General features: G+C 38.3%; 2 protein-coding genes across 2 annotated transcripts in view; one reads left to right on the top strand and one right to left on the bottom strand.

Moving 5' to 3' along the window:
- Window positions 1-13,548, bottom strand: part of cog5 (component of oligomeric golgi complex 5) — a 99,914-nt gene that overhangs the window by 68,774 nt on the left and 17,592 nt on the right. The gene's annotated exons all lie outside the window — the stretch shown is intronic.
- gpr22a (G protein-coupled receptor 22a) lies at window positions 3,675-4,916 on the top strand. Its single transcript, XM_078235501.1, has one exon. The coding sequence runs from the start codon at window positions 3,675-3,677 to the stop codon at window positions 4,914-4,916; it is 1,242 nt and encodes a 413-aa protein (XP_078091627.1).

The following is a 13,548-nucleotide window of genomic DNA, read 5'->3' on the forward strand; positions in this document are numbered from 1 at the left end:
TTAATTAGTTCAGCTGCATGTTAGGCGGCAGTTTTCATGGCTACTTCAAAAATTTCATGTTAGCTGCAGGTAATTTTTCCCTCTTGACATTACACAAAAGGAAATACAGTGGCCTGGAAAACTAATTTTATATCTACGCAATGTCAATTTTTTCCATTATGATAAGAATTCCACAGATTTAATATAATAAATTTTAAGAATTTTTAAAATTATATTTCAGCTTCTAATGTATATTTCACTCTCTAAGATTTCTACACAGTGATGGAAGATCGATACATTGTACTTCCTGGTTTGCTCAAATCCCAGTTGTGGATTCCCAATGTAATACTGATTCTCCCTCCTGCGTAGCAATATACCTCAGCAGTACAAATACAGTAAAACCTCCCTAGGCACTTCACTTGAGCATTATCAAACAAAAATGTGCTACCGAGCAACTAAAAGGAGATATTAAGGCCAGGTGACCAGAAGCTTGATCAAAGAGGTAGGGAGGGAAAGAGGTTTAGAAGGGGAATTCCAGAAATTAGGACTTTGGCAGCTGAAAGCACAGCCACCAATGGTGAAGCAATTAAAATGTTAGAGACCAGGCTTGTAGGAATATTTTGGAAGAGTTGTGGAGCTGGAGAAGTTCAGAGGTATGGAGAGTCGAGGCCATGGAGAGATCTGAAAACAAAGTGAACACAGAAAATGGTCGAAGTAGCTTACCTCCCAGAAACACTGCAGATTTTTCTTGCAGTAGAACTGAGGTTAGAACTTAAAACCACACAAAAGGAGAGGTGTGAATGTAAATGATGCAGAGGAAAATGGATTCTTTAGAAACTCGTGCAAGAAGGCATGTGGGTTAATCACAAACATGAGTGAGGGAGATTTAAATTCTAGGTCAGAGTTATGAAGGAAAAGTGAAAGAGAAAATGTAAACACAAACTTTTCAGTTGTGAAGATAGCAAATTGTCATTGTTTGCCATAATTCCAGCCATGTAAGTGACACAAACTACTGCCATCCACACTTAAACAATTTAATACAAAAATCCACAAATAATTGTCAACGATTCCCTGGTCCTCCACAGGATAAACTGAAGTCACTGCTTATGACACTTTTTTTTAAAAGAAATCACTGAAATTATCAGGATTTCTCCTTTTATGCTGTAACATTGCTGTTATCCCAACCCCCCCCCCCCCCCCCCCCCCCCACCACCACACAACAGTTATGTCTTGGTAACGAGGTGTAACTGTGTTTTCAGCAGTATACAAAGTCAGAAGTATTGAAGAAACTCGCTGGCCTAGCAAACTAATTTAAATGTGTAATGTCATTTTTTTCTATTATGATAATAATTCCATAGTATTAATCTAATAAGCTTTAATACAAAGTTTTTTTTTTAAAAGTGTGATATTTCAGCTTCTAATGTGTATGTCCAAATCTTTATTTCATTCTCTAAGATTACTAAAAGGTGATGGATGATCAATACATTTTACTTCCTGGTTTGCTGTCAATGAGAATTCTTCAATGTGATTGACTACCTATACTGCTTGATGAAATCACTTTAGCTGGACATCCGGAGATTCCCTTGACTTGGTACCAGATTTAAAGAAAAATGGAAATCCATGGCACACATGTCGCAATATCTTTACAGGCATCATTTCCTGAGGTCAGTGGCAAGCACATTTTGCTGTTTGCAAAATCCAGACCACTGAGTAAACACATTGCATTTTGTTTTACTGAAACCATCAACTCCAAATCCTCCCACTTGTATCTATATTAACTGGTGAATGCATACATCATGGTTACTAAAGAGCAAGAGGAAGAGGCCGGATGAGAGTCCTGGATTTTAATTAACAACATTAAAAATAGATGATGGTGTACACTTATTATTCATTCATATATGAACCATGTAAACACATGAACAACTTTCCAAGCATTTGTCTGAAACCCTTTCCCATACCAAGCCAAACAGCTTATTTGTTTACTTGCCTGGATTACTTATGTCAATACACACCTGTGCCTAATTCAAATATTAAGTGCAAATATTTATGATGTTAAAAAAGAGTTCAAATAAGTAACCCACAATGTTGATTTGTTTTTTGCAATTCTTTCATCATCATTGCAGCATTTTTTTCTATTTGTGATTAATGTACATCTTCCAACTTGCATGTTGCTGACCAAATATGGCCAGAAGAGGGCAGCAGCATGACACCTTTAAACATTATTCCGGCAATTCCAAACTACGTCATTTTGTTTTTTATACAGTTGCTTATACTTGCACATTTAATTCCTGAAGGTGCAATTGGATAGCAATAAAGAACAGTATCTCTCGCCAATTGTTTCCTTTCCCATCCCAGATACACAATTTTAAAGTTTATTTATTAGTATCACAAGTAGGCTTACATCAACACTGCAACATAGTTACTGTGAAAATCCCCCAGTCACCATATTCTGGTGCCTGTTCAGGTACACTGAGGGAGAATTTAGCATGGCCAATGCACCTATCCAGCATGTCTTTTGGACTGTGCGAGGAAACGGGAGCACCCAGACGAAACTCGCGCAGACATGGGGAGAACGTGTAGACTCCACAGACAGTGACTCAAGCCAGGAATCGAACCCAGGTCCCTGCCGTTGTGAGGCAGCAGTGCTAACTACTGTGCCACCGTGGTCACCACTGCTGAGATTAGCTAACCGAAGTACCAGCTAATTTCCATGGATCAGGCAATCTAATATGGTACATTTGACCATTTTGGCAACAAAAGAATTGCCTAGAGAATTATTTTTTTCATGAAAACATTTTAAGTAAATATTTTAACATAGGACATAAGAGCAGGAGTAGGTCATTTGGCCCTTTGGGCCTGTTCTGCCATTCAATAAGATCATTGCTGATCTTACTGTGGTCTTGACTCGACCTTCCTTTTGCCCATCCAACTCAGCCTTGAATAGATTAAATGCCATCAAGCCAAAAAGACATTCGACCTACCTCACAAACGAGTAATATAGGATATGAATTTCAGCACTGGTGTGATCCAACCATTGGTGGATCATACAAAACAACATATCTCTTTGGCTACTCGCAACAGGCAAAGTACTGACCGCACTCAACTAGCCCATGCTTGCAAAACTCACAACCGAGGTGTCAGACATTACAAGTGATTCTGTGACTGGGCAGCACTTGCGAAACGATCCAAACCGTGCTGAGAAGTACACTGCCAACCAATTTAAGATAATCAGTCATGTTCAGAATGTGGCTCACCTGTGTGTGTAAGAAGCTACATATACTCACACATGGGACCCTGTACTTTGCAGAAAGAATTGTACCACGCATTGTATCTTTTTCAATTGAATAAAAGCTCGAGGGACGACCAGTCCCTGGATAATTCCTTATAGCAATGTGTAAACCAATCACGGTTGACCTGCGTGGTTTGAATTCAAACAAAAGCTTGGCAGTTAACTTTTCCCTGGTGCATTCTCCACATGAATGCCTCTACCAATAGAGCCCATTTTCCAGCCAACCAGCACCCTCTTCCAAGCAGTATAAATTGTTGTTCCCTCTGATAAATGGTATTCTTGTGAATTGGTCCTGATGAGTGCAAGAAGTTTCAACAGCATGACTATTTTTTAAAAACAAAAAACAGTAGAGCTTAAAATTCTTGTTTACATTTTCAGGAATGATCAAAATCATCATCTACAAAGAATGTGTCTTCATCTTATTTTACAAGTCACCATGCAGTCAGAAATAAATTTGACAGTTCGAGATGAGATTTATAATATCAACGGCAATGCATATTGGACTCTTCCCTATCCAGCAAGTTTTCAGGCATCACTTACTGGATTTTTCTTACTAGAAATTGTGTTAGGACTGAGCAGCAACTTGACAGTATTGGTACTTTACTGTATGAAGTCAAACCTGATTAATTCAGTCAGTAATATTATCACTATGAATTTGCACATACTGGATGTTGTTATATGTGTTGGATGCATTCCCCTTACAATAATTGTCACACTTATTTCACTAGAAAGCAAAACGGCTTTGATTTGCAATTTCCATGAAGCTTGTATTTCTTTTGCTAGTGTAGCAACAGCAGTAAACGTTCTTGCAATCACTCTGGATCGTTATGACATTTCGGTTAAGCCAGCCAATCGGATTTTGACCATGAGCAGAGCAATAACATTACTAACATCAGTGTGGATTGTGTCCCTTTCCGCATTTACAATTCCTTTTATTGAAGTCAGCTTTTTCAGTCTACAGAGCAATGAAAACACCTGGCAAAATAATACACTCTTGTGCATTGGTGTGAATGAATACCACAATGAATTGGGAATATATTATCACCTTCTAATGCAGATTCCTATCTTTATTTTCACTGCTATTGTAATGTTGATAACCTACAGGAAAATACTTCAAGCACTGAACATCCGAATAGGCTCACGATTTTCAACTAGGCAGAAAAAAACAAAGGGGAAAAAGACCAGGCCACTAACTATACAACATGAGAATACTAATCAATCAGAAAGCAACAGAGGACACAATGTAATACTAGGAGTCAGAACTTCAGTCTCAGTAATAATTGCCCTAAGAAGGGCGGTTAAGCGCCACCGTGAAAGGCGGGAACGACAAAAAAGGGTTTTCCGAATGTCGCTTTTAATTATTTCAACTTTTCTTATTTGCTGGACACCTATATCAGTTTTAAATACTGTTATATTGTATAAAGGTCTAGATGATGTAATGATAAAATTAAGACTGTGCTTTCTAATCATGGCTTATGGAACAACTGTATTCCACCCTCTACTATATGCATTTGCACGGCAAAAATTCCAAAAGGTCCTCAAAAATAAAATGAAAAAGAAAGTAGTCTCAATTATTGAGGCTGATCCCAACCCCAACAATCCAGTAATCCACAACCCATGGCTAGATCCCAAAAGAAACAAAAGATAACTTTCAATAAAAATAAATTTAAACAAAAAGTTCTGTTTCAGGGACTGAAAGTAACTAATGTGGATCAACAGATCTTCACCAGATACTGAGAGAAAATAACTTGCACCCCTTATGAAATCCACAAAAAAAAATGCCATTGATATGTGCAGACTACATCAAGAGCATCAAGCTGATTTGAAAATCAACTAACTGAACTTGCAAATATGTCGGCTAATCATAATAAATGTTACTCCACAATATTGTACAGATTTACTCAATTTTCTAGTTCATACAACTGATTTTCCCCCATTTACCTAAATTAGGCTCACACCATTGTAACTAAACCATTTGGACTGTATTCTTTCAATGAGTCATGTTTTTGAAATCTTTGAAAAGTTCACTTGTAAATAATGTGGGAGTAACGCAAGCATTATGGTTAGAGGCAAGAGTGGAGCAAAATATTAGAAAGGAGCAACTTAAAAAGTAATGTCTTATTGAAACCTTCACCCACCTCCATATCCAACTGATCACCCTTCACCAATTTCCAACACCTTTCACCCCAATACCGCTTTCGTATAGCACTTTTCCATGCAAGTAGAAGAAATAGAACATCTTTTATCGACTCCATTCTCACCGTCAAGGCCCGAAACACTGTTTTCAAGTGAAACAGCAATTTGCTTGTACTCATTTCAATTGAATGTATGGCATTTGCTGCTCACAATGCAGAGCACTTCATCTCTTGAGCCTTCTGGACTCAACATTGAGCTCAACAACCTTAGATCCAAACTTCTGTCCCATTTTGATTTTTCTTTGCTGGTTTGGTCTCTCTCTCATTTCTTTCTTAATGTCTTTACTTTGCATTCAGATGTCAGCTATCCTGCCATTCACAACTCTTTTAGACAAATCTCTTGTTTCTTTACCTGTCCCATTACTATTCTCTTTGGTCTTGCCCCAAAATTACTTGTCATTTAATTTTCCCTGCTCTCCATTCAGTCAGACTTTCCCTTTTGCTATTCTTCCCCACCCTGTACTACAAAGAGCTTCAAAGTCACATGCACACAGTTTATAGTCATAGCCTCAGGGCAACACATACATAACACAATAAAATACCAGTTTTTGAATCACAAAGGGGAGAAGTGTTGCTTTAATCTCAAGAGCTACACAATGAAAAAAACTCTTGTTCATATCGTGCCTTCCACAACCATAGCATGATCCAAAAGGGTTTAAAGCCAATGAAGCACTTTTTGAGGTTGTAATGGAAGAAGCATGGCAACCAATGACACACAGTAAGCTCCCACAACAACAATATAATGGCAAGATCATCCGTTTTGTGATGTTGATTGAAGAATAACTATTTGCAAGGACACCAGGTATAACAGCCCTGCTCTATTTCAAAAGTAACACCAGGGATATTTTATCACTCGAGGAGGCAAGAAGCGCTTTGATAGAATGCCGAGGCAATAATTCTACCATCTAAACCATGAACTGGAAACTCAAGCCACATCTGACCCCGGAACGTAATTAAAAAGATCATTCTGTATGGGAACCAAAGCTCAAGGGTAAACAATTCCAGTAACAGTTATCAATAGAGAATCATCAACATTATTGCAGTTACTTTATATGAATTGCATGAATGGTCATAAATTTTCATGTTACCTGTACACATTCCTGTTCTAATCTTTTAAGAATAAACTAATATTCAGAAATGATTACCAGTCATGCCCAAATTGAAGTCAACTCAATTACTTTTCCACAATTGGCAAGAGGGTAAATTGATTCCTAATTTGAAATATTATTGTTCAACTATGGAACTGTATCAGATAGTCCAAGGTTCAATTATAACTTCCCCAATTAGGAGGAGTCAGTAGCATAGTTGTATTGTCACTAGACTAGCAATCAATAGACCGAGACTAATGCATTAGGGACGCAAATTTATATCATAGAAATCATAGAAACCCTACAGTGCAGAAGGAGGCCATTCGGCCCATCGAGTCTGCACCGACCACAATCCCACCCAGGCCCTACCCCCACATATTTACCCGCTAATCCCTCTAACCTACACATCCCAGAACTCTAAGGGGCAATTTTTAACCTGGCCAATCAACCTAACCCGCACATCTTTGGACTGTGGGAGGAAACCGGAGCACCCGGAGGAAACCCACGCAGACACGAGGAGAATGTGCAAACTATATATCCTACCATGTCAGATAATGGAATTTAAATTCAATTTGTAAAATCTGGTATTGAAAGAAGGATCAGTAATGGTACAATTCTGAAACTATCACTAATTGTCCTAAAAGCCCATCGGGTCCACAAATGTTCTGCAGGAAAGAAAGTCTACCACCTTGCATGGTCTGGCCTATATGTGACTCAAGGTCCACAGCAATATGGTTGACTCTTAACTGCCTCTGAATTGGCCTATCAAACTATTCAGTTCAAGGACAATTGGGGACGTGAAACAAAAATTAGCTTTGCCAGTGACACACACATGCCATGAAAGAATTTTTTAAAACTTCCCATTCAACATAGTGAAAGGTAAAGGAATAACTTTGCATTTATACAACACCTATTGTGTCTTTAGGATGTTCCAAAGTGCTTCACAGTCAACTACTCACTTATGAACTGTGGCCACTATTTTGTAATAAACGTCGCAACCAATAGACAACATTTAGAAAGTTAGACCAACAGAGAATATGTTTTGGTGGTAGTTTGAGACAAGAATGGGAGATTGACAAAAATCCGTGACTTCTTTAAATAATGTTGCGGAATCTTTCATGTCCACCAGAATAGGTAGATGAGGGCACCATTTAACAACTTATCCAAAAAAGGACACTTCCTCGAGCACCTCTTCACTATTACAGGGAAGTCAGTTAAAATTTCATATAAAGAGCTTGAACACAAGCTTCTGAATCAATGGTCAGGTTCAGATTCAACTGAGTCAAATCCAACAGGTATATAAACATATTCTGAGACAGCATTTGTCCCTGCAAACACATTTTGAAAATCATAAATTTAAAAGAAACCCTTGATCAAAAACAACCCAAACTTTACGAGCCAAAGACTTAGGGATTTATTCTAGAGTTAGGTCTATATGCCCCTGGGTCAGATGGCTTTGGGTTCGACTCCAATACAAGCAGTTAACTGTATAACCTAGGTTGAAGGAGCAAGAGCAATGTTGGAAAATCCATCCTTCAATTGAGACACTAAAGCAATATCACATCATGCAAGGTAAACATTAATGGTCCAATGGTTCAAAGAAGAGCTGGTAATTCTCCGACTGTCTTTCCTGACTTTCCTCCCTCAATCAATGCCACTAAAAACTAGGCTAGCAACACATCGGATTTCTGTTAATAGGGTTATGACCGGCACAGAATGAATGTCACATTTGCCTCTTAAAAACATTCAATGCACGGTGTTATGAGAAGCTTCGAGATATTAGGATAAAAACGGTACATTAAAAGACCCTGTATAAATGCTAGTTCACAGGTATTAGTACTATATTAAAACTTCTCACAATGTTATCTGTATTGAAATTCTATCTTAGATTACACCGCAAGTTATTTTGATACAGGAAGTGCAAATAGAAGAAAAATGTTAGATACAGATATTTTGTAGTTCAACCAGATTTCAGATACGTATCAACTAAATGAATTGGACATTTCAATCTAGAGATAATCAGCAAACATGCTAACCTACTACATCGCTGTCTGATCAGCAAAACAGATCACATTTTATGAGAGTCAAATATGCAATTACATCTATTTACTGATGCGTGGTTGATACTTATTTAATTCGAAAGGCGTCAGGAGACGCTGGGGAGCCAATACAATAATCAGATTGGAATGAAAAGTAAATTAAAACAGCAATTTGTACTCAGCAATAAGTAGTGATATTATCTGTCACAGACAACTAAGTATTTCCTTTTCTGTGCCCCTGCTCAATAATTTTGGATGTGGATGTGTCATTTTTACACCTTATAATAACCCAGCAACAAACTTTTTTTTATTTAAAAATGAAGATTATTTAATTTCTGACACATTTGCTCCAGAATCAAACAATGTCATATCTCACTCACTTGATCCACCTACACCATCACACACACAAAATTAAATAGAGTAAGATAAAGCAGTAATTATAAAAGTGGAATCTGACTCAGTCCCTATTTCATTGCAGGCCTGATGTTTCTTAGGCGAGTTAATATTTTGGCCAGAATACGAAGCTACAAAGATTCTTGCAGTTTACATAATTGACCAGATGTGCATTTCTCAGGTCATCTTGAAGGTGGAGAGGGAAGCGAGTCCTTTGTTCTCCTTCAAGATATTTGCTGTTAGACACGTTTGCTGCTTAGCTGTCTGCAGCAGTCTGATGGCTTTACTCGCAAGACTCTCTCTCCCTCTCGGATGGAATTCTCTTGAAAGCCAGTTTGAGATCTCCTAATTTTTTTTGTTTTTCTTATCATGTGACCTTACATGAAATGTCATGTCACTATCCAAATTAGGTGCTGAGGTAAATCAATAAACCATCCAGATTAAGTTTTCCCACCTGTGGGTTTGGTCAGCCACAAGCCCTTGGTTGGAGAAAGGCAAATCATCATTGTTACAATGACGATGTCAAGGGGCCTTTTCTACCTTTCAGTGTGTCACAGAGATAAGCTGGTTTCTCAAACCCACAAAAGACAACCTGGTGACCGTCTGAAGCCATCTTAATATTATTATTTTTTTTAAAAACAGCTTTTAGAATTTAGCCTTAAAGATTTATAGTATTGTCATACCAGTACTTGACATGACCGCTGAAATGGAGGTGAACAAAGCGAAGTGAACAACCTATATAGTCCCCTGCCATTTCTTTAACTTGGAGGATAAGAGTACAAAGTTTACAAGTCTAAGGCAAGGTTAGATGTGGAACATACATCGAAAGGTATCGGATTCTGGTTCAATTAACATTTTAAAACAGAATTTGATCAAAACCTATGAAGAAAGACAATTAAATATTGCAGAGATAGCAACAGCAATGCTGGTCCTTCATCCCCAGAATATCCAACATGGGGAAGGAAAAGGTACATGATAGAATAATAGTTGGATTCCAAAAGGAGCAAGTTTAATTTGTTGAATGCTCTTTTCTCACTGCAAATGTTATGTTCATTGTACATATACATTAAAATTGAGATGAATTAATAATTATTGCCTCGTGTGCTTTATGTTGCTTTCAAACAATTTTTATGATATCATTATTCTTGTCATTCCTTATAATTTCTTCTGCAATTCTATCAAGTCAAAGTTTGATCTTCTTTACATCTACAAAATGCAATATCTTTGCGACTTCAGAAAACCTTCAAACCAACTTGAAAATAAAGCTGATGGCAAGATTGCATATTGGTATATAGAGAGATTTGTAACTGTGTCCTAAATGCTGGGAATGGGAGTTAGTGTTGGATGTATTTTTTCTGCTTGGTGGGTGGAATATGTAATGCTTTCTTGTCATTGAAAAACTCTACTACATCTGTTCAGTGGGGGTGGGTTCCGCATTCTCTGCTAAGTGTTAGCTAGGCAGCATAGTCAGGGAATGATCTAATATCTGGAGATGGAAAGTGTTGGTTCAACTTCTGCTCAGTGTGGGGGTATGGGGAAAGAGGGAGAAAATGATTATATAATGTATTGATCACCTTCTTTCAAATCCTTCCCTTGCTCAGTGGTAGTTTTTTTTTGGGGGGGGGTGGAAGAGCTGTCACTATTTGTGCAATGGGCAAAGGAGGTGGGGGGCGGTCATTGCAAAATGGAGCTAAGACTATAACTGCCATGAAATAGGATCTTTTTTACCATGGAAGGCAAGATTCAAAATCATATCCAGATCTGGAAAGGAGCATATATTGTTGACAGTCGAGTTGACAGATAGAGAGCAACAGTATGTAATACAGGAACAACCTATCAAAATGAAGTAACTCTAAAGCCCAAACAAACAGGCTGGGCCCACTTTCTGCTTCTTTAAACAAAATATGTGTTTTTATTTTAATTTCTTTTCGATCTTTTTTTTCCCTCCTTTTAAAAATATTTTTAAATTACTGGATGGAAAGTGTTCCTTTAGCATTATTCTGAAATGCACCTGGCCTTGTCCACGTTGTGGATACAGGTGATGCACAGGTTATATTACACACCAACCAATCCATGTATATTTTGTCATGATGATTGGCAAAGAACTTGAGGTCACATAAGGGGACATTTTTTTCTCTTTATGCATTAAGTTATGATCTGGAATGCACAGCACTGCAGATTTAATGATAAGTTTTAAAATAAATTTCTGCAGGGCCATGAGGAAACAGCAGAGGAGTGGAACCAATTGGATAGCTAGTTAAGGGTGTGCCCTGGCACAAAAGGCAAAATGCCTCCTTCTGAGTTACATCATTCTATGATTTTAGTCATGAAACAGTCATGGGTCATCCAGATGCTCAGAGGGAAATACAACAATCTAATAAAATTTGATAATTAGCAAGAGAAAAATAACTCAAATATTTTCTTACTTAACGCTGTAAAAAAAAAGACAACATCCATTTTTGGTTCCCGTCGCCAACGAAAACCTGAATTTATTTCTTCACTCTACTATTGACAGCCATGTATTTAGCCGCTAGAGTCCCATCCTCCCCATTCCACCCTCTTCATTTAAAAATTCCTTAAAACTCTTTCATCCATTGGCTTTTAATTTCTCAACCAACTCATTATTTTTAAATATTCACCTCCTCATTATCTACTGTTTTGCAATCTTCAATGAAAATTCATCAAAATAAGCCCGTAGAGTTATCCGCAACACAGAAGGACGCCATTTGACCTATTGTGTTTATCTCATCTGTCTGCGGAGCAATCCAGTTAGTCCCTCTCCCTCACTCTTCCAATTTCCTTTTGAAATTTCTGCTTCCAGCACTCATATGGGCATCCAGGTCATTACCACTCACTGTGTACAACATATTTTTCCTCCTTGCATCTTTTATCCAAAAACCTTAAATCTGCATTCTTTGGTCCTTATACCATCTGCTAAGCATGAGGAGTACTGGAGAACTGGAAATTCTTGCCTGTTGATACGAAAAGTGCAACACAATTGTGCTGCTCACAACTGGCATTAACTGCTTGAGATGGATTTATCCTGCTTTCAATGGGCAGGCATACCTGGACAATTTTCCACATTACCGGGTAGATGTTGCAATTGTACTGAAGAGCTCGGTTAGGGACATGGCTAATTCTGGAATACAAATCTTCAGTACCATTGCTGGAATGTTGTCAGAGTCCCTAGCCTTTGCAACATCCAGGGCCTTCAGCTGTTGCTTCAGAACACGTGGAGTGAATTGAATTGACTGAAGAGTGGCATCTTTATGCTGGAGATCTCAGCAAGAGACCAAGATGGATCATCCATTCGCATTTCTGGCTGAAGATGGTTGCAAATGTTTCAGCCTTGTCTTTTGCATTGATGTGCTAGGCTTCCTATCATTTGAGGATGGAGATATTTGTCGGGCCTCATCCTTCTGTCAGTTTTCAATTATCCACCAGGATTCACAACTGGATATGGCAGGACTGCAGAGCTTAAATCTGATTCATTGCTTTTCGGATCACTTAGCTCCGTCTGGTATGCAAATAGCCCTATTTTGTAGCTTCACCATGCTGACAACTTATTTTTAGGTGCGCATGGGCATGGTACATCTGGAATGCTCTCCTGCACTCTTCATTGAACTAGAGTTAATTCCTCAGCTTGATGTTATTGGTAGGATAGGGGATATGGAGGGCCATGAGATTACAGATTGTGGTTGTATACAATTCTGCTGTTGTTGATAACCTACAGGACCTCATGGATACCCTGTTTTGAGATGCTAGATCTGTTTCAAGTCTATCCCATTTAGCACGATGGAAGAGCCGCAAGACACAATACAGGATACCCTCAATGTGAATTTGGGACTTCGGTGGAAAGAGAAGCTGTGGGAAGGACACAGAAGCTGCAAAGAGATACAAACAGGTTAAGTGAATGGACAACAAGATGGCAGATGGAATATAATGTAGGGAAGTGCAAAGGTAATTCGTTTTGGTTGTTAGAAAAGCATAATTACTTTTTAAAAGGGTGTGAAAGTTATAAATTTCTGGGGTCTAGGTCGATGCCAAGTGGTCCATCCGGTTTCATTCCTTTTTGACTTGTCTGTAACCATTTGTTACAACTGAGTGACTTGCTAGGTGCATTCAGTGGGCATTTAAGGGTCAAGCACATTTCTGTGGGTCTGAGTCACATGTAAGATGGCAGATTTCCTTCTCTAATGGAGCTGTCAATTCCAGATTTATTAATTGGATTTAAATTCCATCGGCTGTTGTGGTGGATTTTAACCCATGTCTCAAAAGCAAACTTACCCCAGTCCAACGCTGGCATCTCCACATCAAAAGCATTAGCCACTGAATTGCTGGTCTAGTGACATTACCATGATGCCACTGCCTCCTCATTTGAGCTGCTGGGGTTGACATTATTATATTCACAAATATCTGCTACTCTGAAAGGCTTATTTTACACTGACCCATACAGACTAATATGGTTAAGGAAATTGAGTTGATGACATCGCTGCAACTTTTGCTACAGACTCCATTTCACAACAGATCATATTATAAAGCTAAAAATCCTAGTTGGTAGAAGT

The sequence above is a fragment of the Mustelus asterias genome, chromosome 19 (assembly GCF_964213995.1).
Source record: "Mustelus asterias chromosome 19, sMusAst1.hap1.1, whole genome shotgun sequence".
Classification (NCBI taxonomy): Eukaryota; Metazoa; Chordata; class Chondrichthyes; order Carcharhiniformes; family Triakidae; genus Mustelus; species Mustelus asterias.

What these genes read in the sequence shown, in the direction of transcription:
- gpr22a (XM_078235501.1), top strand. Translation starts at nt 3,675, where the DNA reads ATGTGTCTTCATCTTATTTTACAAGTCACCATGCAGTCAGAAATAAAT.